This window comes from Oratosquilla oratoria, chromosome 10 (assembly GCF_046742065.1).
Source record: "Oratosquilla oratoria isolate Oo_2021 chromosome 10, ASM4674206v1, whole genome shotgun sequence".
Classification (NCBI taxonomy): domain Eukaryota; kingdom Metazoa; phylum Arthropoda; class Malacostraca; order Stomatopoda; family Squillidae; genus Oratosquilla; species Oratosquilla oratoria.
In genome coordinates, this window is record NC_134786.1 from 72,910,556 (window position 1) to 72,928,212 (window position 17,657).

General features: G+C 36.4%; 1 protein-coding gene across 2 annotated transcripts in view; it reads right to left on the reverse strand.

Annotated features, from left to right (window-relative positions):
• Positions 1–17,657, reverse strand: part of Sse (extra spindle pole bodies like 1, separase) — a 108,786-nt gene that overhangs the window by 34,890 nt on the left and 56,239 nt on the right. For both annotated transcript variants that reach the window (XM_076192047.1, XM_076192046.1), the window contains exon 8: positions 2,352–2,564. In XM_076192047.1, coding sequence (XP_076048162.1) covers positions 2,352–2,564 — 213 coding nt within the window. The remainder of the gene's footprint in view (positions 1–2,351; positions 2,565–17,657) is intronic.

The following is a 17,657-nucleotide window of genomic DNA, read 5'->3' on the forward strand; positions in this document are numbered from 1 at the left end:
CCAGTGATCAATATGTAAAATGGGGGATAAATAAGAAGAGGTGAAAGTAGTTATTAAACTGATTAGAGCAGGTAAGGCACCTGGGTTGAATGGGTGTCATGCAGTGTCTAAAAAAGAGAGGTACAGTGATGATGGACTGGCCAATGAAGTTGTTTAAGGTTTGTCTAAAAGATGGTGGAGTGCCGGAGGACTGGAGGAGTGCCTGTATAGTTCCTCTTTACAAGGGAAAAGAGAGGACAAATGTAAGTGTAGTAGTTTCAGAGGAATCAGTTTGTTGAATGTAGTTGGGAAGGCTTATGGGAGAGTTTTGATTGAGAGGATTGGGAGAGGAACAGAGAGAGTAATTGGTGAGGAACAGTGTGGGTTTAGGAAAGGTAAGGGTTGTGTGGTAAGGCAGATATGTGAGAAAGCTTTAGGAAAAGGTAAGGATGCTTTTTGGGCCTTTATGGATTTGGAAAAGGCTTATGACAGGGTAGACAGAAAGTCACTGTGGAAGGTTTTGCAGATATATGGGATAGGAAGAAACCTGTTAAGAGCATTCAAAAGTTTTTACAAGAGTGGTAGAGCCTGGGTTAGAATTAGAAACAGAGAGAGCAAGTGGTTTGAGGTAACGATGGGACTTTGCCAGAGATGTGTCACATCACCATGGTTCTCCAATGTGTACATGGATGGGGTGGTGCAGGAGGTAAATGCATGGGTAATGGGCCAAGGGATTGGAGATGGTTAAAAAAAAAATGAGAAAAATGGGAGATAAGCCAGTAGTTGTTTGGTGACAACATTACACTTGTAGCAGAATCAGGAGGGATTAAGGAAGTTAGTGACTGAGTTTGGGAAGGTGTGAAAAAGAAGGAAGTTGAAGTTAATGTGGGTAAAAGTAAGGTGATGAGATGTGCATGGGAAGAATATAGCAGCAAATTAAAAACAAGTATTAAGAGAAAGAGACAGGAGGAAGTGGATAGCTTTAGATATTTGGGGGCACATGTGGCAGGGAAGGGAGGAGTGGAAGTGAAAGTACAACGTAGATTGAAAGCAGCAAGTGCCTTGGGGGATTAAAAAGTGTAATTAGAAATAGGCATTTGGGAATGGATGCTAAGAGGAGATTGTATGAAGGGGTGCTTGTACTGACAGCACTGTATGGGGTAGAAACATGGAACATACGGAAGAGAGAAAGAGTTTAATTGTGTTTAAGACAAAATATCTAAGAAGTATGACATGGGCTACTAGGCTTGATAGAGTGAGAAATGAGGAAGTGAGGAGGAGAGCAGGGGTGGAAAAGAAGATGGGAGACAGGGTTGATGAAAGAGGATGGTTTGGACACATGAAAAGAATGAGTGAAGAAAGATAAGTACAGAAAGTGTGGAAGGCAGAAGTAGATGGAGTAAACATGAGAGGGTGACCATGGATGAGATGGATGTGTGGGGTAAAAGGGGTGTTGAGCAAGAAGGGGATGTCTGTTGAGGAAGGAAGGGAAAAGACAGAAGATAGGGGTGAGTGTAGAATCTGTATGGATGATATTGTGATGAACAAAAGGGAGTGAGTTGGGGATGGGGGGTTACGGATTGGTTATGTGTGAATGATATTTTGACACAGCCTGAAGGGATTTCATCTTATTTTTTTCTGCATGAGGGGATGGAGAGGAGGGTGTTGCCAATTAAATGAAGCAGCCTTTCTGTGGATGTGCTGTGTCTTGCTGCATTGCTTCTGACCCAGGGCAATGGGAGAGATACAGGGATGAACTGTCATCCAAGAGGAGCCAAGAAAAGAGGGAGGGAGGGAGGGGTGGTGAATGGGAGTGGGGCGGGTGGGGATGAAATGGGTAGGAGTAGAGTAGGTGGGGATGAAATGGGTGGGAGTGGATTTATGCCTTTTGACTTTAGTTACCTCCCATGTAAGGGGGAAAAAGCCCCTAATGGTATATGAACAAATTCAGTCTTACTTCAGGATGTGTCTTTGATTCATGGTTGTCTGGAATGAGTAATGTTATTAATGATTTTTGAGGAAGGCCTCCATTCTATTACTTCTAAGTACCTGTTCTAGTTTGTGTAAGTAGGCTTGGGTGTTCTTAGCAACTATTATTGTCAGGTTGACAGTGTATTTTGGTGTTATATTCTGGATCTGGTGTTGAGACATCATGTGTAATGATGCTGAATAACATGCTGGTAGCAAATGGAATAGATTTAGTAACCATGTAGTAAGCACAGAAATTATTGGTTATTTTAAGAGGCTAGATAACTTTATGGATAGGGATGATAGGTGATAACAGACATGGAACTCCCTAGTGTAGGCCTTATGGTCTCTTGCAGTCTCCTTCATTCTTATATTCTAAAGGAATCTAACCAAGAAAATATTACCTTGTCAATAATCAAAATAGCTGGGTTTCTTGTGACTTGCCGCATATGGGCTAACTGTTCTTCATATTTGCCTATAGCAGTTGTCAAATCCTTCACAACTTGGCTTCGGACAGATTCCTCTAAAATATTTGCTACTCCTGCTCTTAGAGAGGAGTCCACAGTCCATGGGAGATGGTTGCACTTAGCTGGTGGTATGGGACAAGTCATAACACACTGCAATGGAACCAAGAATGCTGTCAAATACATACATACATATACCAAAGGCTTTTCCCCCCTACACGGGGGGCAGTCAAAAAGAAATAGGCATAGAAACCACTCCCACCCATTCCATTTCCTATATATTCCACTCCCCTCCACCCTCCTCCCTCCCTCTTGTCTTGGCACCTCCTGGATGACAGGTCATCCCTGCATCCCGTCTACTGCCCTGGGTCAGAAGCAGTGTCGCCAGACACAGCACATCCACTGCAAGGCCACTTCATAAATTCGGCAACACCCCCTCTCCATCCCCTCATGTAGAAAAGGAGAAGACAGGGAGAAATCACTTTGGGCTGCATCAAATTTTTCTCATACACACTTCCTCACCCCCCATCCTCCACCCACTCCCCCTCATGCATCACAGCATCATCTATACACAACCCCTCTCCATTCACCCCAATCTTCTGTCCTCTCCTGTCCTTCCTCAACAGACATTCCTCTCTTTTGTAATGCCCCTTTCACCCCATCCATCCATCTCATCCTAGGATGCCCCCTCATATTCACTCCTTCCACCTCTGCCTTCCACACTTCTTTTACTTTCACTCACTTCTTTCCATGTGTTCTAAACTCTTTTTCATCAACCCTATCTCCCAGTTCCCTTTCCACCCCTGTTCTCCTCCTCACCTCCTCATTTCTCACTCTATCTAGCCTAGTAACGCCTATCATACTTCTCAAACATTTCATCTCAAATACATTCAAACTCCTTCTCTCTTCCTCTCTCATGTTCCATGTTTCTGTCCTGTACAATGCTGTTGGCACAATCACTCCTTCATATATCCTCCTCTTAGCATCCATTCTCAGATGTCTATTTCTCATTAAACTTTTCAATCCACCAAGGCATTTACTCGCTTCTCTCAATCTACATTCTACATGTATGTATGTATGTTGATATGCACTTCAAGCAATTTTCTGCATTTACAATGTCACAACAAAGAGAGAGAGAGAGAGAGAGAGAGCTAACAGTTTTTTTTTTTTTTTAACTTTTCTTATCCCACCAACTGCTCACCATGAAAAATTAAAAGGTAATTGTACAATACCTCCTACAGTACCTTCCTGTCTACCTTGTCATAAGCCTTTTCCAGATCCATAAAAGCCCATAAAACATACTTACCTTTTCCTAAAGCTTTCTCACATATCTGTCTTACCACAAAAATCTGATCTATGCAACCCCTACCTGTCCTAAACCCACACTGTTCCTCACCAATTACTTCCTATGCTTTTCTCTTAATCCCCTCAATAATCAAGACCCTCCTATAAGCCTTCCTAACTACACTCAACAAACTTATCCCTCTCAAACTACTACATTCACAATTGTCCCCTTTTCCCTTGTAAAGTGGAACTATACAGGTATTCCTCCAATACTTTGGCACTCTACCCTCTCTTAAACAAACATTAAATAACCTCACCATCACTGTACCTCCTTTTTTTTTTAGACATTCTGCATGGCATCCATCCAACCCAGGTGCCTTACCTGCTCTCATCATCTTAACAACTCCCTTCACTTCATCTTTCCTTATTTCTCCTCCCTTTCCCTCACTCATCAGTCATTTTCTTAGCACTTCCCACTGCAACTACCTTTCCCTCCCTATCCTCCTTCACATTTAGCAACTCCCTAAAATACTCTGCCCATCTTTCTCTTACTGCCTTCTCTTCCATTATCATCTCTCCATTTGTACCTTTTACCTTTTCTTCTTTACTTGATTCGCCTCCTCTTCCTCTCTTAATTTCTTTCCAAAACATCTTTTTATTACTTTCAAAATTTTCTATCATACTCTTACCCCATTTCACATTTGCTCTCCTCTTTGCCTCCTTTATCTTATGCTTTACTTCTCTTCTCTTTTCTCATATGATTACAACGTCCTAATTTGTAACCAATCAGTGAAAGCTCACTTCTCTTCTACAACCTTCTTTGCTTCCTTATCCCACTACTCACTACCCTTCCTTCTATTTCCTCCCATCCTCCTTGTTCCACACCCCATCTTTGTACACCTTGTAACTCTCTCCTTGAACCATCCCCATTCCTCCTCCACCCCTAGTTCTACTCTATCCTTCACTCCCTCCCACTCCTCTATCACCTTCTTATACTCCTCCTTTTCTTTCTCATTTAAGCAATTCACTCTAAGCACCTCCCTACCTTCTGCCCTTTTCCTCTTTCTTCATCTATCCTCCACTCTCAGCTTACCTTCCACCAAAATGATCTGATATTCTCCCACTCCCCTTAGGACATGCATTCTTAACTCTCCCCCACCATACTCCTGGTCACCACTATATAGTCCATTATATAGTGGTGACCTGTATATATATATATATATATATATATATTATATATAATATATATATATATATATATATATATATATATATATATATATATATATATATATATACAGCCACTCCTCGTTTAATGAAGACAATTGGGACCAGCGCGCCGTCGTTAACCGAATTGGTCGTTAAGCGAAAGTGTATACATATACATACATGTACTGTATGTACAATGTCCAGCAATACATGTATCTTTATTTTTGTGTATTTTCCCTCTTTTATACAGTACATTAAAGCTTTATTTACTGTTTATTTACGGTGGTTAGGTTCCTGAAATTACCGTATATGATCAAATCCGCGTATGCTGACATTCCATATTGAATACCGGGGTATTTTTTTTAGTTTCAACCATGGGCGCAATATAGCAATAGAAAATTAATTGTTAATTTTGTAAATTAAAATGTATCAACATAATATGCAACTTTGTGGACGGAAATGAAAGTAAAAAATACCATGCTACAAGAAAATATGCTAATGAACGAAGTCGGTAGCATAGGATTGGGACGCCATCTTATCGTCTGCCAATGTCTCTCACGACGACGACAACGAGGACGAGTGTATACATATACGTACATGTACTGTATGTACAATGTCCAGCAATACATGTATCTTTATTTTTGTGTATTTTCCCTTTTTTATACAGTACATTAAAACTTTATTTACTGTTTATCTACGGTGGTTAGGTTCCTGAAATTACCATATATGACCAAATCCGTGTATGCTGACATTCCATATTGAATACTGGGGTATTTTTTTAGTTTCGACCATGGGCGCAATATAGCAATAGAAAAATAATGATTAATTTTGTAAATTAAAATGTATCAACGTAATATGCAATTTTGTGGGCGGAAATGAAAGTAAAAAATACCATGCTACAAGAAAATATGCTAATGAACGAAGTCGGTAGTATAGGATCGGGACGCCATCTTGTCTGCCAACATCTCTCACGACGACGAGCCGGATGACATTTAATTTGCAGGTAATGATTTATCAAACACAGGTTAGGTTAGTTTAGTTTAGGTTAGACGAATTTATCATCCTTTCATTTCTTCGACATCGGCATCTATCATAACAAACACGGTGTACCATTCGTCCGACATGACTTCGTTATTTACGAGAAAAAAATTAGCACCTTTTTTCCGCTCACAAAATTGCATATTACGTTGATACATTATAATTTACAAAAAAAAAAAAAAAAAAAAAAAAAAAAAAAAAAAAATCTATTGCTATATTGCGCCCTTGGTCGAAACTAAAAATTTACCACTACCGGTATATACTGTACCCCATGTAGTTTTTTCAGCTTGCAGGATGGTAATGTAGACCTAAGCTTCAGAACACTTTACCTCACAGGTAATATCCACCGTACAAGTTAATTTATAACATCATACAAATTTGCCTCAGCCAACTTAATTATCGTACACGACGTCGTAACTTCGGGAGATTTACGTTAAACAAATTTCATAAAGCCCGTTGTTACTCCGAGTTGTCATTAACCGAGTAGGTCGTTAAACGAGGAGTACCTGTATATATATATATATATATATATATATATATAAATATATATAGACCCTAAAGTATTGTATCAACTGCATGCTACTTTGCCAGAATAACATGCAGCCGATACAAATAGTATATATAAATTATTACATAACAACAGAGACTTTAGATTATTAAATTATGAAAAAATCGAAGTGTATATCATTCAAATGTGGGGGGGGGGGAGAATTGACATCAAGGGGGCCATTGACAACAGGGGTTAATTGTCCTTGGGGGAAATCATCCTGGGGGGCAATTAACAGTGGGGGAAAAATTGTCCTCCAGGAGAAATTGTCCTGATACAAACTATCCTTTTTTTTTTATGTCCTCTTGTGTTTCTCTTGTCCCAAATTAGTAAGTCCTCTCTATCAAGGACTTCCATGCCTTTCATGACTCTGTAGATGGTCAGTAGGTCGTCACTTTTTCTTCTTTGTTCCAAAGTCAGTAATTTCAATTTAGCTAGTCTCTCCTCATATGACAGGTTCGAAAGTGTTGGGGTCATTTTCATGGCTGTGTGTGTATTTACCTAGTTGTATCTTACAAGAAGGGTAGCTATGCTTGTGGTGTCCCATCTTTGTATCTTGCTGTGTCTAGTTTGCTCTTAAATTCATGTATAGTTTCTGCACACACTATTGTTTTATCCAGTTTGCTCCAGATATCCATCGCTCTATGTGGAAAACTGTTTTTTTTTTTTCAGGTCTCTTCTATAACTATCTTTTTTGAGTTTCTTTTTGTGTCCCCTTGTATTTCTCTTACCCCAATTTAGTAATTCCTCTCTATCAAGGACTTCCATGCCATTCATGAATCTGTAAATGATCAGCAGGTCACCTCTTTTTCTTCTTTGTTTCAAAGTTGGTAGTTTTAATTTAGGCAGTCTCTCCTCATATGACAAATTCGAAAAATTTTAGGGCCACTTTTGTGGCTGCTCTCTGGATTCTTTCATTTTTTTTTTTTTTTTTAATATTCTTTTTGGTATTGGGTGACCATACTGTCGCAGCATACTATCGTCTAGGCCTTATTAGTGTGACTAGTATTTTCTTTAACCATTTCTTCATCTAAATAGGTAAAAGCCACCTTTATTGATCTTAGCAAGTTGTAAGATTCTCTGACAATTTTGTTTATGTGTTTATCAGGGGACATGTCATTTGAGGTAATTACGCCAAGGTCTTTTTCAGATACCACTTTCTTTACTTCCTTTGTTCCAATTTTATATTGTTCTGATATTCTTTTTTTACTTTTTCCAAACTCCATTATGCTACTTGTCCAATCTTTGTTCATATGTCAAATACGAGTGTTGGTGCCATCTTTGTTGTTGCTCTTTGAATTCTTTCTAATTTCTTTATGTTCTTTTTTGTACTAGGTGTCCATAGTGTTGCAGCATACTCCAATTTTGGTCTTATCAATGTAACTAACATTTTCTTTGTCATTTCTTTATCCATGTAGTCAAAAGCCACTTTCATTGATCTTAATAAATTGAAAGTTTCCCTAACTAATTTGATGATATGTTTGTCTGTTGTCATGTCCTTTGTGATAGTTACTCCTAAGTCCCTTTCCAAGTTGATTTTTCTAATTTCCTTTGTACCAATTTTGTATTGTCCCAATTTTCTGTTTTTACTTTTTCCAGATTCCATTATACTACATTTCTTGATGTTGAAATTCACTTCACTCTTCTGACTCCATTTCCAGATTTTGTCCAGGTCTTCTTGTAGTGATTTGCAATCTTTCTCTGTACTTACTCTCTTTAGTAGTTTTACATCATCTGCAAAGAAGTTCATATAAGATTCCACACCTTCATCCATGTCAATTATATTGTAGCGTCCTGCGGCAAATGCAGTACACGAAGTTTGTTCCATAAATCAATGTGTTATTAAAAACTCCTATTTACTCATGTACAAGTGTTATTATGTTAAATATTGAAAATGTGTGTACCCGTTGTTATGTTTGTTTGGGCCCGTATCGCTGTGATCGGATGTAAATTATTCTTCGCTTGTTTAATTTCATAATATTTCACACTTGTAATTAATATCTTTAGAATTTGTACTTATAATATTTTCCCCATGTCTGTTTGTCAATATATCTAATTGTTATACATTATACCTGACTCTTGATTGGTCCACACTGGCAAAGCTCCCACAATGCTATGCTATGTTAACTATAAATAGAGCTAATAAACGCAGGTGACAGACAGTCTCTATGAAGAAGTCAGTACCGCTGCATAACCCGAACCGCCTAGTCATTATCCCTGACCCCCACTACAGTGGTGACTCCCACCACAATATATATGGCAAACATTATCGGAGCCCATACAGAGCCTTGTGGGACTCCACTTATCATTTCTTCCCAATTTTAGTTCTTGTCTCTGAGTACCAACCTCATTTGTGCATGTGCATATGTGTATGTATTTACCTAGGTTTACCTAATTGTATTTACTTAGTTGTATCTTACAGGAAGGGGAGCATGTATTTACCTAGTTGTATTTTACGGGAAGGGGAGCTATGCTCGTGGTGTCCCGTTTTCGTATCTCATTTTATCTAAACTATTTTTAAATTCATGTATTGTTTTTGCACACACCACTTTCTCATCTAACTTGTTCCAACTGTCAATTACTCTGTGAGGAAAGCTGTTCCTTTTCAGGTCTCTTCTATAGCTGTCTTTTTTTATTTTCTTTCCATGTCCTCTTGTATTTCTGTCATCCCATTTTATCAGATTCTCTCTATCAGTAATTTCTATGCCTTTCATGATTCTGTAAATAGCTATCAAATCTCCTCTCTTCTTTGCTCTAGTGTCTGTAGTTCAAGTTTTGCTAGTCTCTCTTCATATGATAGTTTTGAGAGTGTTGGTGCCAATTTTGTAATTGCTCTTTGTATTCTTTCAAGTTTTTTTTATACATTTTTTTTGTACTTGGTGACCATATCGTTGCTGCATATTTCAATCTTGGTCTTATCAGGGTGATTAGAATTTTCTTCACCATTTCTTCATCCAGGTATGTAAATGCAACTTTGATTGTTCTTATAAATTATAGGTTTCTCCAAAAATCTTATTTATATGTTTCTCAGGTGACATATTATTCATAACAATGACTCCCAGGTCCTTCTCATTCTCTACTTTTTTTATTCCTTCTTCTCCCAATTTATATGATCCTGTTATTCTGTTTTTACTTTTTCCAAATTCCATTATACTACACTTCTTTGTATTGAACTCCATCTCCCACTTCCTACTCCATTCTTGTACTTTATTTAGATCTCTCTGTAGTGATTCACAATCTTCTTCCGTGTTCACTTTTTTCAGTAGTTTTGCATCATCTGCAAAGAAGCTCATATAGCTTTCAATTCCTTCATCCATATCATTAATATATATAGCAAACATTATTGGGGCCAGAACTGTTCCTTGTGGAACACTGCTTATTACTTCATCCCATTTTGAGTGTTGGTCTCTTATCACTACTCTCATTTTTCTTTCTTGCAAAAAGTCTTCCATCCAATTTAGCAGTTTGCCCTGTATTCCTCCTTCAGTTTCTAATTTCTTAAGCAACTTCTTATGTGGTACTTTGTCAAAAGCTTTTTTTAGGTCTAGAAATGCACAATCAGCCCATCCATCTCTTTCTTGTATTATATCTATTAGCCTTGAATAGAAACATATTAAATTGGTGACACATGATCGTCCTTGTCTGAATCCAAATTGCCTTGGATTTAGCATGTTTTTTTTTTTTCTAAATATTTTACCCATCTATTTTTGACAATTCTTTCACAAATTTTTGCTATTGTACTTGTTAGAGAGACTGGCCTATAGTTGGTAGGGTCTTCTTTATTTCCCCCTTTATATATAGGTACTATATTTGCTTTTTTCCAATCTTCTGGAACTTTACCTTCTTTCAAGGAACTGTTTATTATGCTATGTATTATGTCTGCCAGTTCATTCCTGCATTCTTTCAAAATCCAGTTTGCTATTTCATCTGGTCCATGCGATTTTCTGACATCAAGATTACTTAAGTGTTTCAATATTTCATTCTTTATTACTTCTATTTCTTTCATAGGGGGGACTTTATCTTTCCATTCGATCTCTTCAGGTTGTATGTTCTCCCTTGTAAACACTGATTTAAAATGTTTGTTCATAATTTCCGCCATTTCAATTTCCTCTGTGTATTCAACTCCTCCTTGTCTTAATTTCTCCAAATCTTGTTTGTTTTTCAGTTTGTTGTTTACAAATCTGTAGAATAGTTTTGGTTGATCTTTACATTTTTCTATGACATCTTTTTCATATTTTCTCTTTTCCTCTCTGCACGCTTGTACATATTCATTTCTATAACAAGTATATATTTTCCATTTTTCTGGTCTTTTGTTTTTCTTCAATTTGGTCCAAGCTTTGTCTCTTTTGTCTTTTATCTCCCTACAACTTTTATTGTGATAGCACTTTACATATTCTTTTTCTTGTTTTTGTCTTGGGACATACTTTTCTACTCCTTTTTTTATAGATTTTTGTCAAAATATTCCATTTCTCTTCTACTGTTGTATCTTCTTTGTGTATTCTTTCCCAGTTTTCATTTTGGAGGAATTCTCTTATTTCATCAAAATTGGTTTTTTCATACATCAATCTTCCTTTTCTATATTGTTCATTTCTTTTCATGTATTTTTTCTCATTTAGTTCTAGTTCTATCAATATGTGGTCACTTTTGCTTATTGGTGCCTGGTATTCTATCTTTTCCACTATTTTAGGTTCTGATGTGATTATTAGGTCTAGTCTCGATGGTTCTTCATTTCTATACCTAGTGTTCTCTTGGATCCATTATGTCATTGTGTGGTCAATAATCACCTCAAGTAGAACACTTCCCCATGAGTCTTCTCCACCCTTTATGGTCATCTCTTCCCAGCATATTTCTTTGCAATTATAGTCGCCCATCATAACTATTCTTCCTCCATCTTCCATTATCTCGTTTAGTGTTATTCTTGTGTCTTCTAACATGCTTTTATGTTCATTCTCTTCCCACAAGGCTGTTTTTGGGGGCACGTAGTTTATTACAAACTTTCGGCTCTTCTTATCTCTATCTTCTACTTCTATCATAATCATCTCTACTCTATTCTTCCCATATGTGACACTCTTCACGTTTATATCCTTCTTAGTCAGGAACATAACTCCACCCCCTTGTTTTATCTCTCTGTTTCTAATCCAATAATTATATGCATTGTGTCCTATGCTGTTGGGTGGTAGTGGACCTTTTAATTTTGTCTCAACAATTCCCATTATGTCCGGATCTTTTTCTTTCAGATATTTGTTCAGTTCATTCAGTCCTGTTATTAATCCATCTATATTTGTGTAGGATACTCTTAACTTTCTGTTATTTCCATTGTATTCTCTGTTTCTTTTGTGTTTCTCTCTGTTATTTTCCATTTCTTCAATTTCATATTCACTACTCTCCAGTAGAATTCTTGTTTTTCTGTCTCCGTTCTGGTCTCGTTTTTTTTTCTTAGCTTCATGTCTTTTCCTTATTTCCTCCTCTCTTTCCTCTTTATTCATTTCCCTTTTTATCCATACCTTTTTATATTGTTCATTTGTTGCTAGTTTCCCTGTTTTGGATAAGATATTCTCTGCCGTTGTTTGTGACCTGAATTTAATCTTAATTGGTCTGGTCTTGTCTGTACTATATTTCCCGAGCCTGAATTTCTCTTCGATTTGTTTCATTATTTCTGGCTCATCTTCCTGAACTAATTCTAGTAAATTTCTTACTTTTTCATTTTCCTCTTTGATTCTTGTGGTTCTATCTGGGTTATGTTTCTCATCCATTCCTAATATAATTATACATTTCTTTCTATCTGCTAAGTCTCTTACTATATTCTCCTTCTGTCTCATCACATTAATAACTGAGTCTTCAGTTTGTTCTTTCATTTGTTGTTTGATTATGTCAGTAAATGCAACTTTGCTGTTGTCTTGGATTTTTTTTTCGAACCCTCTTTGTTGTCCTTACTATTCTCCTTTAAGACTTTATTCTCCTCTCTTACTTCTTTTAACAGTTAAGTTTTTGTTCGCCTTCTCTAGTTCTTCCAATTTTTCAACCCTCTGCACAATATTGTTAACGTGACCAAACCTAAGCTCCCTGTGCTCGATCATCTTATCGAGCTTCTCTTCTAGTCTTGTCCCTGGAAAATATTCTCATCACCTTCTACTGTATTGCTCTTATCTATACTTCTAATCTTTACATTTTTGTTGATTCCGTCCTCTCCAAAGTCATCGTCTTCAGTTCGTCTCTTGTTTACATTTCTCCTAGCTTCCTGGACCATGTCATTCTCTTCCTCATTTCCTTCCATTTCCCTCAATATCCCTTCCCTATCACTTCCCCACTATTCCACGAGCACTCCCCTTCCCTATAAATACAAAAAGGCACTTCCTGGATGTTGAGATCCACGTAGTTTTTCCTTTTTCTTTGGAACACCAATTCTCGCCGTCCATTCGGTGAAAGTGTGTGTATTTACCTAGTTGTATTTACCTAGTTGTATTTTACGGGAAGCGGAGCTATGCTCGTGGGGTCCCGTCTTCATATCTCATTTTATCTAAACTATTTTTAAATTCATGTATTTTTTTGCACACACCACTTTCTCATCTAACTTGTTCCAACTGTCTATTACTCTGTGAGGAAAGCTGTTCTTTTTCAAATCTCTTCTATAGCTGTCTTTTTTTATTTTCTTTCCGTGTCCTCTAGTATTTCTGTCATCCCATTTTATCAGATTCTCTCTGTCAGTAATTTCTATGCCTTTCATGATTCTGTAAATAGCTATCAAATCTCCTCTCTCTCTTCTTTGTTCTAGTGTCTGTAGTTCAAGTTTTTCTAGTCTCTCTTCATATGATAGTTTTGAGAGTGTTGGTGCCAGTTTTGTAATTGCTCTTTGTATTCTTTCAAGTTTTTTTTATAAATTTTTTTGTACTTGGTGACCATATCGTTGCTGCATATTCCAATCTTGGTCTTATCAGTGTGATTAGGATTTTCTTCACCATTTCTTCATCCAGGTATGTAAATGCAACTTTGATTGTTCTTATTAGATTATACGTCTCTCCAAAAATCTTATTTATATGTTTCTCAGGTGACATATTATTCATAACAATGACTCCCAGGTCCTTCTTGTTTTCTACTTTTTTTATTCCTTCTTCTCCCAATTTATATGCTCCTGTTATTCTGTTTTTGCTTTTTCCAAATTCCATTATACTACACTTTTTTGTATTGAACTCCATCTCCCATTTCCTACTCCATTCTTGTACTTTATTTAGATCTCTCTGTAGTGATTCACAATCTTCTTCAGTTTTCACTCTTTTCAGTAGTTTTGCATCATCTGCAAAGAAGCTCATATAGCTTTCTATTCCTTCATCCATATCATTAATATATATAGCAAACATTATTGGGGCCAGAACTGTTCCCTGCGGAACACCGCTTATTACTTCATCCCATTTTGAGTGCTGGTTTCTTATCACTACTCTCATTTTTCTTTCTTGCAAAAAGTCCTCCATCCAATTTAGTAGTTTGCCCTGTATTCCTCCTTCATATTCTAATTTCTTAAGCAACTTCTTATGTATTTACCTAGTTGTATTTTACGGGAAGGGGAGCTATGCTCGTGGGGTCCCGTCTTCATATCTCATTTTATCTAAACTATTTTTAAATTCATGTATTGTTTTTGCACACACCACTTTCTCATCTAACTTGTTCCAACTGTCTATTACTCTGTGAGGAAAGCTGTTCTTTTTCAAATCTCTTCTATAGCTGTCTTTTTTTATTTTTTTTCCGTGTCCTCTTGTATTTCTGTCATCCCATTTTATCAGATTCTCTCTATCAGTAATTTCTATGCCTTTCATGATTCTGTAAATAGCTATCAAATCTCCTCTCTCTCTTCTTTGCTCTAGTGTCTGTAGTTTAAGTTTTTGTAGTCTCTCTTCATATGATAGTTTTGAGAGTGTTGGTGCCAGTTTTGTGATTGCTCTTTGTATTCTTTCAAGTTTTTTTATACATTTTTTTGTACTTGGTGACCATATCGTTGCTGCATATTCCAATCTTGGTCTTATCAGGGTGATTAGGATTTTCCTCACCATTTCTTCATCCAGGTATGTAAATGCCACTTTGATTGTTCTTATTAAATTATAAGTTTCTCCAAAAATCTTATTTATATGTTTCTCAGGTGACATATTATTCATAACAATGACTCCCAGGTCCTTCTCATTTTCTACTTTTTTTATTCCTTCTTCTCCCAAATTATATGATCCTGTTATTCTGTTTTTGCTTTTTCCAAATTCCATTATACTACACTTTTTTGTATTGAACTCCATCTCCCACTTCCTACTCCATTCATGTACTTTATTTAGATCTCTCTGTAGTGATTCACAATCTTCTTCAGTTTTCACTCTTTTCAGTAGTTTTGCATCATCTGCAAAGAAGCTCATATAGCTTTCAATTCCTTCATCCATATCATTAATATATATAGCAAACATTATTGGGGCCAGAACTGTTCCCTGCGGGACACCGCTTATTACTTCATTCCATTTTGAGTGCTGATCTCTTATCACTACTCTCATTTTTCTTTCTTGCAAAAAGTCTCCCATCCAATTTAGCAATTTACCTTGTATTCCTCCTTCATATTCTAATTTCTTAAGCAACTTCTTATGTGGTACTTTGTCAAAAGCTTTTTTTAGGTCTAGAAATGCACAATCAGCCCATCCATCTCTTTCTTGTATTATATCTATTAGCCTTGAATAGAAACATATTAAATTGGTGACGCATGACCGTCCTTGTCTGAATCCAAATTGCCTTGGATTTAGTACGTTGTTTTTTTCCAAGTATTTTACCCATCTACTTTTGATAATTCTTTCACAAATTTTTGCTATTGTACTTGTTAGAGAGACTGGTCTATAGTTGGTAGGTTCTTCTTTATTTCCTCCTTTATATATAGGTACTATATTTGCTTTTTTCCAATCTTCTGGAACTTTTCCTTCTTTTAAGGAACTGCTTATTATGCTATGTATTTTGTCTGCCAGTTCATTCCTGCATTCTTTCAGAATCCAGTTTGCTATTTCATCTGGCCCATGCGATTTTCTGACATCAAAATTACCCAAGTGTGTCAATATTTCCTTCTTTGTTACTTCTATTTCTTCCATAGGGGGGACTTTTTCTTTCCACTCAATCTCTTCAGGTTGTATATTTTCCCTTGTAAACACTGATTTAAAATGTTTGTTCATAATTTCTGCCATTTCCATTTCCTCAGTGTATTCAACTCCTCCTTGTCTCAATTTCTCCAAGTCTTGTTTGTTTTTCAGTTTATTGTTTACAAATCTGTAGAATAGTTTTGGTTGATCTTTACACTTTTCTATAACATCTTTTTCATATTTTCTTTTTTCCTCTCTGCACTTTTGTACATATTCATTTCTATAACCAGTATATATTTTCCATTTTTCAGGTCTTCTGTCTTTTTTCCATCTGGTCCAGGCTTTGTCTCTTTTGTCTTTTAACTCCCTACAACTTTTGTTGTACCAGCATTTTACATATTCTTTTTCTTGTTTTTGTCTTGGGACATACTTTTCCACTCCTTTTTTGTAAATTTTTGTCAAAATATTCCATTTCTCTTCCACTGATGTTTCTTCTTTGTATATTTCTTCCCAGTTTTCTTGTTGGAAGAATTCTCTTATTTTATCAAAGTTTGTTTTTTCATACATCATTCTTCCTTTTCTATATTGTTCATTTCTTTTCATATATTTTTCTTCATTAAGTTCCAGTTCAATCAATATGTGGTCACTTTTACCTATTGGTGTTTTATATTCAATCTTGTCCACTATTCTAGGTTCAGATGTAATTATTAAGTCTAGCCTCGATGGTTCTTCTTCATTTCTATACCTAGTGTTCTCTTGTATCCATTGTGTCATTGAATGGTCAGTAATCATCTCAAGTAGAGCATTTCCCCATGAGTCATCACCACTCTTTACTGTCATTTCTTCCCAGCAGATTTCTTTGCAATTAAAGTTGCCCATCATAACTATTCTTCCTCCGTCTTCCATTATTTTAGTTAATGCTATCTTTGTGTCCTCTAACATACTTTTATATTCACTCTCCTCCCATGAGGCTGTTTTCGGAGGCACATAATTGATCACAAATTTTCTGCTCTTCTTATCTCTGTCTTCCACTTCTATCATAATCATCTCTACTGTATTCTTTCCATATATGACACCTTTCACGTTTATATCCTTCTTAGTCAGGAACATAACTCCACCCCCTTGCTTTTTCTCTCTGTTTCTAATCCAATAATTGTATGCATCATGTCCTACACTGTTGGGTGGTAGTGGGCCTTTTAATTTTGTTTCTACAATTCCCATTATGTCCGGTTCTTTTTCTTTCAAATAATCATTCAGCTCATTCAATCCTGTTATTAATCCATCTATATTTGTGTAAGACACTCTTAGTTTTCTGCCACTTCCATTGTGTTCTCTGTTTCCCTTATGTTTTTCTTTTGTATGTCGAACTTCCTTAGTTTCATGTTCACTACTCTCCAATAGAATCTCTCTTTCTCTGACTCCGTTCTGTTCTCGTTTTTTGCCTTAGCTTCCAGTCTTTTCTGCTTTTCTTCCTCTCTTTCCTCTTTATTCATTTCTCTTTTTATCCATATCTTTTTGTATTGTTCACTTGTTGCTAGTTTCCCTGTTTTGGATAAGATATTCTCTGCCGTTGTTTGTGACTTGAATTTAATCTTAATTGGTCTGGTCTTGTCTGTGCTATACTTTCCGAGTCTAAATTTCTCTTCGATTTGTTTCATAATTTCTGGTTCATCTTCCTGAACTGATTCTAGTAATTGGCTTACTTTTTCATTTTCCTCTTTGATTCTTGTGGTTCTATCTGTGTTGTGTTTCTCTTCCATTCCTAATATAATTATACATTTCTTCTTGTCTGCTAAATCCCTTACTATATTCTCCTTTTGTCTCATCACTTTAATAACTGAGTCTTCAGTATGTTCTTTCAATTGCTGTTTGACTATGTCAGTGAATGAAATCTTATTTCCTTCTTGGGTTTTCTTCCAATTTTTACTTTCTTTAGCTATCGTTTCTCTGTTTTCTTTACTATTCTTCTTCAATTCCTCATTCTCCACCTTTACCTCTCTTAACTGTCTTTTTAGGTCTTCTATTTCATCAGTTAAGTTTTTATTCGCCTTTTCCAGTTCTTCCAATCTTTCAACCCTT